The sequence below is a fragment of the Piliocolobus tephrosceles genome, chromosome 1, assembly GCF_002776525.5.
Source record: "Piliocolobus tephrosceles isolate RC106 chromosome 1, ASM277652v3, whole genome shotgun sequence".
Classification (NCBI taxonomy): Eukaryota; Metazoa; Chordata; class Mammalia; order Primates; family Cercopithecidae; genus Piliocolobus; species Piliocolobus tephrosceles.
In genome coordinates this window covers 168,615,308-168,633,287 of record NC_045434.1, presented here as the reverse complement: position 1 = coordinate 168,633,287, position 17,980 = coordinate 168,615,308, and the positions used below count along the sequence as shown (strand labels likewise).

Below are 17,980 nucleotides of genomic sequence, written 5' to 3'. Positions count from 1 at the left end.
CACCACTGCAAGCAAGGCTTCATTAACTCACCCCCTGGCCTTTCCCCATGCCAGTGCTTCCTCCTGGGAGCCCTTTTATCTCCTCCATGATGCCATCCTGACCCCCTACCCTAGGCCCAGGCTGATTGTTGCTCCTTCTCCTAGGCCCCATCATCCCCTGAGCACCTCCTTAAAGCAGGTAAAAGAAGAGGGCAAACAGTGTCGCCCTCGGGGACCTTGGAGTCCACTAGGCTACAGACTCCTTGAGAAAAGGACTGCATCAGTCCCAAGTAATAGACTCAAACTTGAAGTCTGCAAAGACAGGTTGCATGCTATAGCAGTCTGAATCCCACTGGGTGATCAGGGTCAAGTTAAGCAACTTCTCTGAATCTCAATGTCCTCTACTGTAAAATGGGGATAATGACAGCTACCTCAGAGGGCTGATGTATGGCTAGGCTAACAGCACCACACAGACCAGGACCCAAGTCCTTCACTGTTGGCATTTACTTGCTCTTGGCTTTTCTCAAATAATAGTAGCATAGTTATTTGTGAAAATAAGGTCTACTATTTTACTCAGGGTCTCTGTATCATCATCTGTTAATGAACTCTCATTTTTACAGTCTTCCTCCAGCCATCAGTTCATATGACTCACACATAAGACCTCGTAGGGATTAAGTATCCAGACAAAACTGCCCCCAGCACACAAGCTGGCTGGTCTGCTTTCTTTCCCACTCAAAAAGAATTCTGTAATTCAACAAGTTGCCCTCTTTGCTTTGGCTACCAGGAAGCTCCAGGAAAATATAGGCTTCGATCACAATAATTAAGTGAGCTTCGGTTTTCCAAGTATTTATGTCCTTTTCTCTAATCTATGTCAGTTTAACTGCACATAGATCTTTTATTGTAACCATCCATCATTTCTTAATGAAAAACAATAACTCAATGATAAGGAACAAAATCAACTGTAACAGAAGGGAGCAGAGTAGAACATTGCAACAGGATTTTCCTCTACCTACCCCTTTTCACAGAGGATGAAATTGAAGCCCAGAGAAGGGAAGGGGTGAAGAAAACATGTACCATTCTGCAAGCAGCCCCAGGATCTGCAGGCCTTGCTCTTGGGGCTGATTTTCCAGGAGACACAGCAGGCACAGAACCTACAGTCCACAATACTTCTAGGAACTCATGAAAATGTTTCAATTTAAAATTAAAAAAAAAAAAAAACTTTTAGGTCAAAGAAAATGTTTTAATACATGTTTGTCTTTATACCAATGCTGTCATAAAATATACTTTTAAATGTTTTTCATGGAGGAAAGGGCCCAAAGGCAGAGGTGCTGGAACTTGAGGATGTCAATGAGAAAGCCCCACTGGCTTTACCATCTCACCAATGGGGACTGGACACTCCCTGTCCCCTGCCCAGCTTCCTGGGGCCCAGGCCTACTCCATGCTTCTCTCTCTGACACAGATCCAAGGGCAACAACATTCAGCATTCTCATGACCATGCCAGAGGACATGGGGCCTTGCCAGGTGAATCTAATTTACCCTCTAAGTAACCACCTCAGACAGCTCTTGAAACGGTGAAACCACTGCTCAGGCTGTGGGAGGGGGATCCCCTGGCTGATTTCACCAACCAATTGTCAGGACAGACCCAACTGGGTTCACAACGTGGAGACAATTAAAGAGCCGGTGCTCTGAAGCCATGAGCTGCCAACCTCCCGACAGAGGTGCTGACTGCAGGCGGCAGACCCTCTGTTCCTATCAGCTGCAGCTGGAAGCAGCTCTTGCTCCTCAGGACCACACCTCGTCTTCACCCAGCACGCAAGCTGGGCTTGCTGCGGGGGCAGCCGTGGGGGCAGAGTTGGCCCAGGAAAACACCATCACACCCCAGGGTGTGGCAACGGGCTCGGAGGGAGAAATGCATAGGGCAATCACCTGCCCTGGGCCTTGTCACAGACCTCCCTGCCACTCAGCCAGCTCCCTGCCTCTCCAGTCCCAGTGTCTGCATTGGAAAGATAGAGCAATGGTCCCAATGACATGAGGATGTCGTAGGACTATATGGAGTAAAGGGCAGATAAGCAATTGGACAGAGTTATCATTTCCACTGAACGGATAAGTAAACTGAGACCAGAACAAGGAAAATGCATGTGCAGCCACCGTCCTGATGAATAAGGGATCAGGCGAGGCCTGGGATCAGAATCTGGATTCCAGGAGCCCCTGGGGCAGAGTCTAGGCCTCTTGAGTGGCTATGCCTGCAGGTTTACCTGAACCCCATACCACCTCTCATTGGCCATAGGACCTCCCCACATTCTGTCTTCTGCTTCCATGGGTACAGCCATGAGCCGCAGAGCCCCTCCATCCTGAGCTGGTTCCTGCACCCTCTTTCAGGGCTGGAGCCCCAGGCCACTGCCCCAGGCCTTCCCTTCCCCGAGCCCTGCAGGCCTCCCTACCTGTGAGGTTGGTATCTTCCTATACACAAAGGTCAGGGAGTGGGGCAAGAGGATGGCTTGAACTCCTAATGCTGATTCTTGATTTAGCAAAACCTCCCCAGAGGTTTTGTGCAGGTTAAGTGGAGAGACATGGTCCAAATCCATGAAGAGCCCAAATTACATGTGATTGCTTCTGAGGAATTGCAGGAACTAATTTAATTAAGAACCAACATGGCACAAGTATACATATGTAACAAACCTGCACGTTATGCACATGTACCCTAGAACTTAAAGTATAAAAAAAAAAAAAAAAAAAAAAAGAGCCTGGTCAGGGGTCCTCTAAAGTGAGCTCAATTTAAAAGAGGAGTCATCAGCTTATGCTGACACAGAGGGTACCCCAGAGCAGGGGGAGGCCAGGGGCTGGAATCCCAGCTCTTGATCTCCCTGGGTCTCAGTTTCCTCATCCATAAAATGAGTGTGTCACAAGATTCACTGAGAAAACATGGATGAAACACTTAATCTGGCATCTGGAAAAGAACACATGCCTAACCAATGCTGCTTTCCTTCCTTCCTCACACTTTAAAATAGCTGCTTTTGGATGGTGGAATCATTTCCCCTACTGCATTCTTGGCTGTTTCCATCCTTTTGTTATCAATTAATGCAAAATTGTACTCCTTCCCCACCTCTGTGCCCATGGTCATAAAAACAGAATCTGCAAAATGGGCTTAATGATAAACAGCTGCAGCAGCAGCAGCTAATTACTGAGCATCTACTATGTGGAGGACTTGACCGTAAATTCCTTTCCAAGAGGGAAACAGCGTGAGAACCTGGATAAGAACTCCTCTCTGGGCCTCAGTTTCCAAATTTGTGTTTCCAGTCACAGCAGATGGTTTCTAAGTTCCTGTCTGAATCTGACATTCCAGGAGCTGTGAACTGAGGGCATAGCCTCTCCTTTACTCTGATAATGCAGATGAAGAAGGGAGGGAAATAGGGGTCGGGGTAAGTGGGTGCTGAACACCACTGGGTACTGGCTGCTGGGCTGGCCTCCCTGGGCGGACAACCCCAGCTAGGCTGACCCAGAAATGCCTCTCAGACAGCAACTGTGAGGCCCTCAACACGACCCAGCAAGCTGCGGCAAAACCCCCCACTTCATAGGACGAGAGTCCTGACTGTCTGAGTCCTTTCCAGCATGTTCCATTCCTTCTGCCCCACTGGACCACTGTCCCTCTTTCTATTACTAACATTCATTTATCTGTTGATCACATATTGTGTATCAGGAACTGAGGCATTGGAGATACAGAGGGAACAAAACAAAAACGTCTAGACTTTATGGAGCTCAAGTTTGACTGGAGGACAGATCATAGACAAACACATAACAAGATTTCCGGTGGAATATAGGGGCAGACAATGGCCAAAGGTGCTACTTTAGATAGGCAGTCAGGGAAGGCCTCCTGGAGGAGGTGACATGGCAGCAGAGGTCACGCTGGGGCAAGAGCATTCCAGGCAGAGGAAGCAGCCACGTAAAGAGCCAGAGGTGGGAATGAAGTTAGCATGTCTGAGGAACAGCTGGAACAGAGCGAGAGAGGAGTGTGGAAGGAACTGGGGCCAGAGAGCTCAGCAGGGGCCCACACCTGCCCTTTCCATGTGCTTCACCCCCTTCCTCCTCCCCTAGGGTGTGCCAGGAATGCAGGGAGGTAACTCTGGACATCTGAATGTCTGAGCTCAAAGGATGGAGGTCAATGGAGTCCAAGTCTTCCATTTTATAGATGAGAAAACTGAGGCCTCAAAAGGGTGGGATGACTTGCCCAGAACCACAGACAATTTGAATGCAGAATTGGGGAGGGAACCTAGCTCTGAACCCCTGGCCTGCACTGTCTCTACTTAGACTGTCTCTATTTATCAGAGTCAGGAGACCTAGGAGGGCTTCCAACTTCATCTAATCCAAGTCCTAATCACACACAGAGGAACTAAGGCCCCAGGGTCAGGTGGCTCCATGCAAATGAAGAAAGGAGGTTGGCAGAGCCAGGCAGTGGAAGCAAAGAGCTGGCACTGGTGCATGCCTGTGTGGGTCTTTGCACAAACCAGGCTTCCTCTGGCCCTAACACCCACGGCAATCAGTCATCACACCTTCCCAACACACTAAGAAGGTGTGACGTTTGAAACCTACCACTGGTTAAAGTCTCCCTGGAGCCTGCCCAGCAGCTCTTTGTGAATCGGGCCCTGCCAGGAGGGAAGGTGATTTTGACACGTGTGGTCTACACACACCGCCAACCATCTCCTGCTGTGTGACCTCCAGCAGGTCATCTTTCTGCCCGAGGTCTCAAGGCCCCATCTGTCAAAGGGTGTGGCAGGGGTTGGGAGGGGCATCAGAGGAGCTACTGAACCTGGGAAATTTCCTCCCTAGTGCACACGACAAGAGCCAGTGTTCTTCAGAATCTGGAAGGCAACACATGCAAGTGCTCACCGCAGGACCTAGCACACATGAGGTACTCAGCAGACTGTCGTGTCTAGGGGGCAGGACACTGGCTGGGAGAGGGGGATGCTGAGCTTGCCTCTTTTGCTCTGCAATTTCCAGTGAGCCACATCCTCTCTACAGGCCTCAGTTGCCACATCTGCAAACAGCAAATGTGAAGATCCAGGCAGTTGGCCGTGTGGCCTAGCTGAGGCACCTTCTGTTGTCCTGGACTCCTGTGGGAAGGAAGGAGGGGAGCAGGTAGAGGGGGTGCTGGGGATCTTAAGGAAGTATCTGAAGCACTGTTGACTCATTTTTTCTGCCTGTGGCCAAACTCTCTTAAGCTCCAATCACTGTCATGTTCACTGGCAACTCAGCCTGATCAGAAATGACTCCGTAAGTGAAACTGGCTCCTAAAACTTGGGGTTCAGATGCTGGGAAGCATACACTCATATTTAAATGTGGAAGGCAACTAGGGACAGCGGGAAGATCATGGGGCAGAGCCAGGACCTGAGCTGGAGGCGCAGATGTAACACTGGCCAAGTAGCTTCCACTCTGTGGATTTCAGTGACCCCACTGTGAAAGAGCAATCCAGCCACCGCCCTGCGCCTTCCCTGAGCACAGGAGCTATCCATCAAAACTCTGCAGCCCAGGGCCCTGCCCAGGGCCTGACTGTTCCCCAGGAAGATATAAATGTTACTTTTGGCTTGGAAACTCTATGGCTTGGGGATCTGATGAAACAAAGGGGCTGCTAGATGGTGCATCAGTTGAACAGACCTCACTGGGTGCTCTGTGCCCAGCATATCTCCCAGTCTTGCCCCCCAGAATGCAGAGTCCTGCAGAGACCTCCAGTCCCACTGCCCCATCCCCAGGAAACGTACTGCCCAGTACCACATTGTCTATCTGCTGTCTGAGCTTATGCCCCAACATGGCAGGACCTATTAAGGGGAGGTGGCTATAGAGAGGGGGCAAGAGCAGGCTGCCTTCTAACAGGAGGTCACCTCCCAGCCATTTGGAAATTGCTACTTGCAAGGCAACAGAATCTCGGTGACAGATTCTCATTTTATCATTACCCACGTCACAAGAAAGTATTGCGAGGAGGAGGGGCCAGGAAAGTCGGTGCCTTAATCACTTACAGACCACGGAGGCCCCAGTCCTGGCAGCGGAGGAAGATTTATTGTGGGGACGGGCGGAAAACAAAGAACAGTTGTGCAAACTTTACGGAGCCACATTATGGGATATGACTTTCCCATTTCCCACTGGCAAATGTGCTGGAGGCAGTTTCCAAAGGGAGACCGAGCTCCATTACCCAACCACGTGCAGACACTGTGCCCCAGCACGACACACTGGGCTGACCTGGCCAGGCCCACGGGTGCCCAGGTGTTGGCAAGTCTGGGTGCACGGTCCGACGCTGGTGGATCTGTAGAAGAAGGGTTCCAGATTTGAATGGACTGCCCTTCCTAGGCCCCAATGTCCTCATCTGCCAATGGCCATGTGCCTGCCAGACTAGCAACACTAAATGTTACCTCTGCCCATATCACAGTCCCATGTACAACCCTTCTGAGACTCTCTCCACTCCCTCAGGGTACAGTCCAATTTCCTTACACTAGACCTTGAGGCCCTTTGAGACCCAATTCCAATGTTTCTGCCCTCAGCCCCCATGCAGGTAACTTACTTCAAGACCAAAAGGACACCTGTGCTCCCCACAAGGTCAAGACTACCACATCTCAAAACCTTCACATGTGCGGTTTCCTTTCCCTACAATGTATCTGCTCATGGTCTACACCTGGAAAGTGCCCACCCACCTGTCCGAGCCCAGCTCTCATGACATCCTGGGGAAAGCCTTCTCCCTCCTCTGTGTTGGAGGCATTTGGTTAATTCCTTTGCCACCAGACCATTCTTCCTTTGACACTGTACCCCTTGCTTCGAGCACTGAACTTGGCACGGGGGGTGTTAAGCTGTGTTGAAAGGTTGGTGGCCAGGTGAGGGTGGACAATACAGATTAGCCCAAGGCTGTCTCCCAATCGAGGGACACAGTTAAGGAAGGACTCTAAAGAAGGGCCCCTTCTCCTGAGCATTTGGGTCTTGGCGTGTCCAAGGTAACCGAGACCTTAGGGGTTACCTGGCCCATCACTCATTTAACAGACGAGAACAGGATGCTGAGGTCTGCAGCTGCAGCCATCCAAGTGAGCGCACAAAGCCAGCTCTGGTCACCCCATCTGTTGTCCAGCAGAGACAGAGCCTAGAAATGCTCAATTACGAAGTTTGCCATTTCCAGGATGGCCCTTTCAGAAAACATGGTCTGGACACCTTCTTAGAGTCACTGTTGATTTTATCTGACGTTCTCACTCCAATAAGACTATAGTTTCAATTCCGTTTACATTAAGTTCAAAAGATTTTTTCTTTATTAGTTTAAATTCAATTCAAATAGTTGTGTTTTTTTATCCTTAATTCTTTTTTTCATATTCCATAAAGCAATGTTGAGCTCACAAAACTTGGCCAGCACTCCTGTTCCCTCAAGTTTGGTGCTCCTGGGAATTCTCTTCCCTGTGAGAGCTCGGGACTAATGACTTCAAAAAATGGGGAGACGCGGGAAGGAACAAGGGCTCCTGTTTTCAAGCATCGAATATGCGCCAGGCACGAGGGAGGTAAGTGCTACACATATATGATCTCATCTAGTTCTCACAACACTCTGCCCTCCACGCAGACAGGAAACCAAGGCTCAGAGAAGCCACATGACTTGTTTTGAGGTCTCACAGCTGGTTAAGGGCAGAGTAAGGGATTTGAACCTTAGTTCCCATCAAGTCAGCAGGCAACAGGCTCTCAAGGTGACTGGGGTGCTGGCTTTTTGAGAAAAATAGTTACATGCAATATCCATTAACTTCCCCACTTGGCTGAGGGCTCCTTGAGACCAGGCAGGATTTGATTTGTCCTGTGTGTTTAGCCATTGGTCCACCCTGGCTCAGAATTTACATAAGAAGGGAAAGGGGTGGGGGGTCAGGGATGGAGATAAGTAGAAATGCAGGATGGGGAATGGGGGTGAACCAGGGCAGGATGGGGACAGAGGTGGAAGTGAGGTAGGGGTGGGCTGTGGAGCAGGGAAGGAGGGCATCCAGCAAAGCTGCAGGCTGAGGTCTCAAGGCCAGGAACTACATTTGGGGAGCACATAGCCAACCAGTTCCATTCCCGATGGGGAACCTAACCGGGAGGAACACACCGGTGAAAGTGACCTCTCTGCACTCAGAGGCCTGGCTGCAGGCAGGAGTACTGGACTGGGAGTCAGAGACTCAGCCTGAGCCCAGCGGCCCTGACCAGGGCAACAACGTCCGTCTGCAGAGTACTCTGCAGTCGCAGGACACAGCCCCTCCACCCCTACAGAAACTTTGGGGGTGAGCATCACAGCTCCCATCTTACAGATGCAAAAGCAGACTTGGGAGTGAAGTGTCTTGTCCAAGAGCAGCAGAGCTGGGAGGAGTCTCCAACTCCATCTGTCTCCAGTCCCTCTTGTCCTTCCCCAGGCAAATTATTTCCATCTGGGGACTCAGTCTCCCCTCTGCACAGTGGCTGGTGGGAGACGAGGCTCTGACCTAATTGCAAGACCAGAGAACTGAAAGGACACTGGCTTCCAGGAAGCCTCTCCTTGCTAAGCCCAAGCCCCCTGGGTTTGCTTTTCCAAAACAGGGGATGAAGAAAAGCATCCCAATGTAAGCCAAGATCTGTGGAGCTAAACCTTAGGCTCAGTAGAAGAAAGGGCATTGGCATCTGTTAAGCCCCTATTAAACACAGTCTACTGCAGCCTCTGACTGCTAGATACTATCGCATTTCACAGCACAGGAAACTGAGGCTCAGCACAGCCAAGTGACACATCCAAGGTCGACACATCCACAGAGCCAGCCCATGGCATAGGTGGGACTTCCAACAGCCTTTTCTGTTTCACTGGGGACATTCATGACAGAACAGCCACTATCCATTTTAGACTTTCCCTTTTCTCTTTTGCAAATGCAAATTGTCTAGAACAGCTATTACCATTTTGGTATACTGTGTGCTGATTTGTTTTTCTAAGACCAGCCGAGTGGGCACAAAAGAACCAGCAAGTAGGCAAGGCTAAAAGCAAAACTGCAAATTTATTCTTTGGTCATCTAGCTTCAGGGACTGGAGCTGGGGGAAGGGGGGGGGGTTTCTAATACAGTCCCGACAAGAGAGGGGGCTGAGAAAGCCCGTCCCCGGCGCATCTGCTGGGAGCGACTTTTCTAGGAGTGGAAGGGCAATAGGCGGGGCACGGGCATGTCGGGGGAGGGGGGCCGCTCCGCAGGTGCCACCAGGTAAAGCTTGGTCTCCTCGGATTGACATCACCTGGTGCATGCCTGATTAATCTGCACCTTCCCGGGCGTCAGCTGCATTCTCGCACACATGGGAAGAGTTGGTGGTGAAGAAGAACCCGGAAGTGCACCATCCTGCCTCCGTTCGTCCAAACATGTGCCATTGTCTAGTTTCTCATCAAAGCCTCACAACAGTCCTATTACCCCAATTTCATACGTAAGAAAACCGAGGCTTATAGAAGTCAAGTTATACTTCTATATAATCACAGGCTGAGGGGTGGCAAAGCTAGATTTCAAATTCAGGCTTTCTTGCAGAAAAACTTCAAGCACCAGATTAGGCGGTAGACATGACAATCTTTAAGGTTCCACCAATGTTGTGACTTCATAGGAAACTACTCAGTAGAACAGAGTCCGGGCAACCTCACACAGCCTTGCAACAGAGAGAACAGATAATCACAGGGCAGAGCCTCTGTCCTAGGTAGGGGACTCAGCTCCTCCACAACAAAGGCCAGGCCAGGCACCAAAGGGCATGTGGTTCCCCCAGACACTTGGCCATGTTAGAATCCAGTGTTACACACAGCGCAACACATGCTGGGAGAACAGGAGGCACAGAGAAAGGGGGAGCTAAGGAGGGAGCACTGAACTGGGTTGTCAAGGATGTATAGGAGTTTGCCAGGCTAGGAAAGGCATTCTAGACAGAGGAATCAGCAAAAGCCAAGACCCAAAGGATTTAAAGAACCTGGAGAATGCAAAGACTCTTTAGGAATCAGGAGGAGAGGAAGCTTCAGGGCAGGAAGAAATAAAGCAGGCATCCCTGGGCTGCTGTTAACGTACTGGATGACACGGGACCATGGCGGCTGCTCTCTGGGCTTCAGCTTCCCCACTTAATAATGAGTGTAGACATGAGAAGTGACATGATTCCAGGAAGGATCATTAATGAGGACACTTCTGCCTTTGCCCAAAACAGTTCTCCTTCCCAGACCCATGCAGTCCTGGATTGAGTTGAGGCGAGTTGAGGATAGACTTGGTGGCTTGAGTGGGTGGGACCATTTGGCCTCTCTGGGCTCATTTACAGCAGGATTCTCCAGGGCAAGGATTTTAAAACATGTTCCATTTTGTAGCTTTTTGATTTGACCAGAAACCCCAGCCTCCAGGAAGGGAGCTTGTTTCCAGGTGACTTATTTATTCTAAAGAGAGTGAAATGTTGTACTTTTCAACCCATGAGGTGTTCTCTACTCCAAGACAGAACAAAGGACCCATCAAGTCAGCAGGCAACAGGCTCTCAAGGTGACTGGGGTGCTGGCTTTTTGAGAAAAATAGTTACATGCAATACCCATTAACTTCCCCACTTGGCTGAGGGCTCCTTGAGATCAGATAGGATTTGATTCCCTTCTGTGACCCCCAGGGCCCAGCCAGGGGGCACATAGCAGGTACTCAGTGACAGCTTGCTGAATGAGTTTCAGATCTGGATATTCTCTCAATATTTGTAAACAGACTGATGATTCTATGCCCGGGAGGTGGCCTGGGGTCGTGGCTAGCACACAGTCTCTGGAGTCAGACTGAGACCTGGGTTTAAATCTGACCCCACCATGCATTTGGACCTGAACTTGGGCCAGAACTGGACTGTCCTTACCCCATCTGTAAAATGGGGATCATAATTCCAGTCTCCATGAATATTTTGAGGGCTGAGATCATGCATGTGGAAGCACTACATAAACTGAAAATCACCCGACAAGCGTCTCAATAATGATCTCGTCCCACTTGATCAACCTGGCCAAGCTTATAAAGCCAGGCTGCAAAACCTCAGCTCCTGGCTCCCCTCCCTCCCTCCATCATCCAGCAATAATATCACAAGACTCAAAAGCAGTATTCTTCCCACAATGCCAGAAGTCTCACATCACAACATCTTCATCTCTGCACCCCCAGCTCCTAGCACGAGGCCTGGCACACCAAAGCAAGGCAAGTGTTTCAGGGGGATGATTCTTTCCTAACTGGAGGGTCACTTTCCCACAGCCTAAACCTTCTCTGACTTTTGGTTATCAGCCCATTCAGGGAACCTTCCCTGCCCACTGATGCGCACTTGCTGTGCAGTCCTGGGCCCCTGACTACCCTCTCTGGGTCTGTCTTCCCTGTTCTCTGTATGTGATGAGATGAACTGGTCGACCTGCCACTCATCCATTTCAGGGTCCTGGGTAATCCCTGGGATAAGCTTCAGATGTTGCAGTGAGTCAGGGGTGTCTGCTGGCCTAAAAAATGCTCAAGCCCATAGGGCTGGTCTCAAGATGTTGGGCAGGGGGCAGAGGGCAGCAGATGCACAGAAACTCCACCCATTGTGATTTGAAAAGCACAGAGGTGGCTCTGTTCTTCTGAAGGAAGAGGCTGGGCAAAGGTGGATGGGTAGGAGGCAGTGTGACCCATTAGAATGGGCCAGGGAGGTCATACAACTGGGGCAGATCATACAGCTGAGGCAGATCATGCAGAGCGAGTCATTTTGCCTGCGAACTTCAAAAACATACAGTTTCTTCTTCTGTAAACTGGGCATGGTAATTCATGGTTGGACATGGTATGTCTCAGAATATATTAATTCTCTTCTCCCTCAGGCTATTCCATGGCATATGAGCCCAGAATCCCAGTCAAACCTCTCTCCAGTGAACACTGGCTAGGCAGTCAGCAGATATGGTTGGTATCTACCTCCTGCCACGTGGCAGACTGTGTGATCTTGGAAAGTGATTTGGCCTCTCTGGGCCTCAGAGGTTTTTTTGAGACAGGGTCATACTCTGTCACCCAGGCTGGAGTGCAGTGGTGTGATCATAGCTCAGTATAGCTTCAAACTCCCTGGCCCAGGTGATCCTCCTGCCTCAGCCTCCCACATAGCTGGGACTACAGGCATGTACCACCATGCCCAGCTAGGTGGTCAAAACAACAGACAGGGAATGGCTCGCATTGAGCCAGGATAAAACGATCTCTGAATCTCAGTAAGGAGCAACTCCCTTTAGCTCCCTCGCCCCTCCCAGCACCCAGGATTTTGTTTCTCAGGGGTTGGGGGAAGAGGGGTAAAGGTTTGGGGCAAGGCAAAAGGGAAAGCCAGAAGCCCCAGCATTCTGGGGAATGACCTCAAGTTTGGCCCAGGCTAGGAGGGCAAGGCCCTCCCAGCAGGTCCAGTCAGGTGGCTTGTGTTCTGAGTTCCTTGGCTAGTTAAGGCCAATCCATAATACTCAGCTTTCAACCAGATCGATTTCTCTGGCCCTAGATTCAAAGGCACCTGGGACAGACTGGCAAACAGTAGAGAGGGGTGTAAGGAATGGAGACCAGTGGCCAGTGCAGCTGCAGTGGCCAGAGGAAGCTGAGCAGGATGAAAACCCAGCCTGAGACTCCAGCAGCTCATGAGGACTGGGAGGACACGCATGGGCCTCCCGTGCCACAGGTCCAGCTGCCCCAGCCTAGCTCCAGGCCCCCTGCGCAGACACTGTCTGACTCACAGCAGGTGACCTGCAAACGACTGCCAATGAACAAGATGCAAAGAATCAGGGATCCCTGGCAGATATCGAAAGGCAAGCATAGAGTGCCTGCCCTGCCCAGAGCAACGGCCCACACACTGCCCTGCCTACCCTACTGACAGCAGAGACTGCTACAGAGTCTCAAGCCCAGGCTCTGCCATCCATTGACTGGCTCTTTTGAGCCACAGTTTCTTCATCTATAAATCAGCTGTAAATAACCCTGCCCTAAGCCCCAGGGCGACTGTACACATCACCTGAGATCAATGCTGGAGTGTGATGGGGAAGCAAGCACCTTCCCTTACATCATCTCTTTTATCCCTAATCACAACAACCCTAAAAGGCAAGTACTATTATTGCTCCATTTTACAATCGAATATGCTGTAGTTCAGAAAGGGTAAGTCACCAGCACGAGGCCACACAGCTGCCAAGTGACTAAACCAGGCTGGGTCCCAGGTCTGTGTGACCCCAGACCTGGGCTTTTCACCTCTGCACATGCCTTCCGGACTGTGCTCACAGCTTTGGTAAAACTCTTCACCAAAGTAAGGGCCTCTTCTCATGCCTATTGTTTTATAAAACCCAAGGTAGAGAAGGGCATTGTCATGACTTTTCCTTTTTCACTCTGCCTCTCTCCTTCTTGATGTGGAGAAAAGCAAGCTACAGTCTGCTAGTTTCTGCAGTTGCAGACAATCAGAATTCCGGCCGTCTGGGAGAACCAACCTAAGAAAGCATGAAATTAATCTGTTCAAAGTTAACGTCTTGGAGGCGTCGCGTCAGTATTTGGGTTGGACGCGTAACCTTGTTATCATAACACAGACGAAGCCTCACATTTAATAAGGCTGAGACAACTCGGGCAACGTAAGAAACATAACAGGATATTGCAAAAAGATTAGGGAGCTTCCTCTGGACAGTGTGGATGGGCCGTGCAGAGGGCAGGGTGGGGGATGGGTGGTGCCATTGACCCTGGGGGTCCAGCAAGTCTCTAGTCCCAGGCCTGGCCTAAGGACTAAGATGCTCAGGCAGAGGGGAGCAGGGCTCCTCTCAGCACACTGAGGCCTGCCTGGTGCAGGAGCAGAGGCTCTGTTGGCTAAATGTAAGCCAGCTGCGAGAATGGGAGTGTTCCAGTCAGAAGGGGTGGGGGAGGCTTACCTCATGAAAGAACTGTGGAAACGGCTGCTGGAAAGATAATAAAAGGATTAACTGCTATTTTAGTGGGCCATTTACTCTTCAATCAAAATGTCTCATCTATTTCCTGTTCTCCAGAGGCTCTGGGTCCAAAATTCCTTTGTCTATTACAGTGCATGGTAGCAGAGGCCTGTCATGAAAAATTAATAATTTTACAGGGAAGGGAGATTTTACTTATCTGGGTGCTGGTTGAGGCCCACCCCTTCTCCTGGGTTACCCACTGTACTAGCATCATGGAGGAGGGGGAGCACGCCCACCCCACCGCAGGCAAGAGGAGCCCAGGGGAGGCTCTGACAAGCCTCCGAAGCCCAGATCACTGCTGCTGTCTCCAGATGGTGACACCTAGCGGGGCCGGCCATAAGAGCCCACAGAATAGTCAGTTTAGCAGATCTACACAAACAAGAGCATTGCAGTTTAGAAAGATGCAGGCTCGAGTCCCATTCCAATGGTTACTAACTGTGTAACCCTGAGCAAGTTATTTTTATTACCATTATCATTCTTAGCCTCTATTCTTATTATAACTGTTATTGTTTCCAACTAGCTGTGTGACCTGGGGCAAATTATGCAATCTTCCTGAGCCTCAGTTTCCTCATCTGTAAAATGGGGGTTCACAGTATCTACCCCACAGCGTTGTGTTGAGGACCAGGTGGAGTTGTCACTTAGAATAGCACCGGTTCACAGTCTGCACTTGGAAGCTGCTTTCCGGTATTATCATCACCACAATCCTAAACCTTGGAAGAGGCAAGACCAAGTGTTCTCATGGGAGCAAGTGGAAGGCCAGCCAGACTCCACCCAACTTTTATTTCTTCATCTGTAAAAACCCTTGGTTTTACAGGACTTGTAAGGATTAATACTGATAGATGAGTGTAAACATAGCTTGATATCACCTCCTCCATGAAGTCCTTCTGGGCCTTCCTTCCCTGGGCTGGGCCTACGCAAACTCCAACCCAGGACCTGCCACTCATCTCCCACCCATCTCTAAGCATGAGTGTCCCCAGGGCAAGGACCATGGCAGGTCCAAGTCTGGGTCCCCAGAGTCAGGCCTCAGCCAGTATAAGCCAGGGTCCTGTGAAGTCTGTGGAATCAAGTGAGATCCTGACAGCCTGGCCCCAGAGAGAGAGACCCTGAGTCTGCACTAAGTAACCCGGGCCCCTCTGACCCCTCGCTGGGCCCTGCTTCCCAAGCTAGAAAGTGGACGGAGAAGGCCTAGATCCTTTCCAAGTTCCCGAATGTCCAACATAGATACTCTTCTGGATGCCGTGATTCCACACAGAGGCCCCACTGTGAGAAGACCACTAACCACAGACAGAATCCAGGTGTAAGCCAGTGTCCTATGCAGTCTTGTCAAGGTTCCTTTGGGTCACAGAGCCTCCACCTAGGCCCCCACAGGCACCCATGGGCTCACCCATAAGAGAGAATCTGTGAAGGATAACTGTGGCTCAGCAGCTGTCAGCTCCAGGGTCTCGGGGAGAGATGGGGGCCCAGCTGGTTCCCAGCAGCCCTGGCCTGGCCTGCGTGCTGTCTGTTGGTCAACTCCTTCTAGGCAGGATCATGTGTCACAGGACCCCAAACAAGCCAGGGCATCGCCAGGGGCTGGCCCAGCCACCAGGCCTCCTCCAGCATCCTGTCAGCCCAAAGGCACAAGATAAAGTCAAAATCTCAGCCTGTCCAATGCACTCTCCCTACCACTGCTCCACACACCAGAATGCTAACCACAAGCTCCCTCCTCCTGCCTCCCCTTGGCACAGGCCATTCACTGCTGCTCACTTGTTTACAAAGCAAACTCTTTCTCCTCCTTCAAGACCCAGCCTCCTGAAGCCACAGAAACGGATCCTGTCCGACGCCTAGCTCCTAGCTCCACAGGTGGGTGGGGCCCACAGGAGGATAGAGTTTATGCTGCTGACTGCCAATGTGTCCTGCCTCCTTCCTGGCCCCTACAATGTCACCCTGGGCTCTGAGTGGGGACACTATTCCCCTTCCCAGACCAAGTGCTCCGTGAGTGGGTGTCCAATGACAGTGTCAATGTGCAAGTGTGAAACAGCTTGATTTTGGCTATGGCACCAGCCCCAGCACACCAGCCATGCTGCTGCCCTGATGCCTGGGTGGGCTGGGCAGTGGCCCTGGTGGCCCATGCTTCTCATCACCAAGCATACCCTGAGGTCCAGCTCTGGGCAGGTACCTCTCCTGGTGGGCTGGCTGGGCCTCGGAGGTAGCACAGCAATTAGGCTGAGTGTATCAGGGAGTGCTCCTAGCCTCTGATACAGCTATTCCCCCACAGACGGGACAGAAATGACCTGTCACAGAAATGACCCATCATAAGGGCCGGAGGCCTGGGTACCCACAGTTAATATGCGTGCGTGCGTGTGTGTGCGCACGTGTGCATGCACGCATGTTAGTGCCAGAAACCTGTCTCAACTCCAGGAAGAACGCTGCTGGTACGACCCAGGGCCTTAGCTAGTAATCCTGGGCCCTAGCCCAAAGCCTGCCCTGGGGACCCACAGCTCTCCAGTCGGGTGCCTGTGAGGCCCCACTGTTCCTTGGTGGAAGCCAAGGCTGTAGGCAGCACCAGAAGGCCCAGGGAATCTCACTGGGATGGGTGGCGGTGAGGGCCCACTGCTGGAGGAGAGCATGTTCTCCACATCTCATTTGGCCACCAGTAGGTGGGACATGCAGCATAAACACATAGAAGAAGAGGGTGGCCACACCTGTTTTTCCAATCGCACGTGCACACAGCCCCGGGCCCTGTGGCATGCTAACATATATCTAATGCCTCAGGGTGGGGGACTGGGCACCTGATGAGTATGAGGGCCCCTCTGCCACGGTTTCCAGTGACAGGGGCAGTGACCATCTTCACCAGTGGCTACCTCCACAGCATGGGTCCTTCCCTCCTCGACCACAGGAATCTCAGTCAGCCCCGAGGAAGGAGTCCCAAGTGGCCTCTCCTGGGGCACTGGGTGGGTGCTGCTGTGCCAGAGGGGCTGGGGTGAGGCCTGGTGGCCAGTGGGAACTCACCATGCATTTGTTGGGCTTCTCGCCCGAGTGCACCCGCATGTGGATGAGCAGCTTGTAGCGGGCGTTGAAGGGCTTGTAGCGGCGCACACAGCCAGCCCAGAAGCAGGTGAAGTCCTCGCCCTTGCGCTGGTCGATGTGGCTCTTCTCGATGTGCCGCACCAGCTCCTCCTGCTGCTCATAGGCTGCACAGCAGTCCACCCAGCGGCACGCCTGCTGCCCGGCCACTACCCTGCCCGCCAGGCCCAGCCCCAGGCCTCCAAGGCTCGGGCCAGGCGGCAACTGAGACAGGGGATAGGGGGGCGGCAGGTCCTGCTGGTGAGGCCCAAAGAGCTCTGAAAACTCATCCGCGGGTTCCTGCTTCAGGAAGCTCGCCTTCCGGCAGGCTTCAAGTTGCAAGCTGCCCTCATGGCTGTCCGTCGATGCAGGGCCAGGCCGGGCCCGCTTGGAAGGGCCCCCCAGGTCTCCCGCCAGAGGGGGGCTCCGGAGTCCATTTACACAGGTGACTAGAGACATCTGGGAGGAGCGGATGATGGAGGTGACGTCGGAGGAGGCACAGGGTGAGGAGGAGACTGGGGAGGTGGGGGGTAGGCCCAAGAGGCAGCAGCGCTTCAGGCTGCCCTCAGGGAGGTGGGCCTCAGGCTGGGGGCCAGGGCCAGAGCTGGGTTCACTGCCCAGAAGGTAGCAGGAAGGCACAGGGGTTGTGAGGCTTCGGGCTGGGAGGTCCAGGTCTGGGTGCAGGCAAGCGGCCGGTGGGGCCCGACAGTGGGCAGACAGGGACGTGCGGGCCTCTGCCATGGCTTGGTAGTTGGGCAGGGACTCCTGTTTGATGTGTTGTGTGGTTGGGAGGCTGCCGTTCACATAGGTGGCCTGGGGTCTGGGAGACCTGGAAGACAGTGGCCAGAGAGGTCATGAGAGGCTGGGCATGCCACAGAGGGAAGGTCCAGGCAGGGGCAGACAGGGAAGCTGAGGACCAAGGAATGGACAAGCCCAGGGCAGGAGACAGAGGCTGAATGCTGAAGGCAGAGAAACAGCACCTACAGATTGGTTGTCTGGAAAACAAGGCAGAGTGTAAAGGAAAATGGGGAGAGAGAGGAAGAGGAGGGCTGGGGAAGGAAAGAA

General features: G+C 52.0%; 1 protein-coding gene across 2 annotated transcripts in view; it reads right to left on the bottom strand.

Annotated features, from left to right (window-relative positions):
- Positions 1–17,980, bottom strand: part of GLIS1 (GLIS family zinc finger 1) — a 239,907-nt gene that overhangs the window by 71,939 nt on the left and 149,988 nt on the right. For both annotated transcript variants that reach the window (XM_031935230.1, XM_023186925.1), the window contains one exon: positions 16,862–17,744. In XM_031935230.1, coding sequence (XP_031791090.1) covers positions 16,862–17,744 — 883 coding nt within the window. The remainder of the gene's footprint in view (positions 1–16,861; positions 17,745–17,980) is intronic.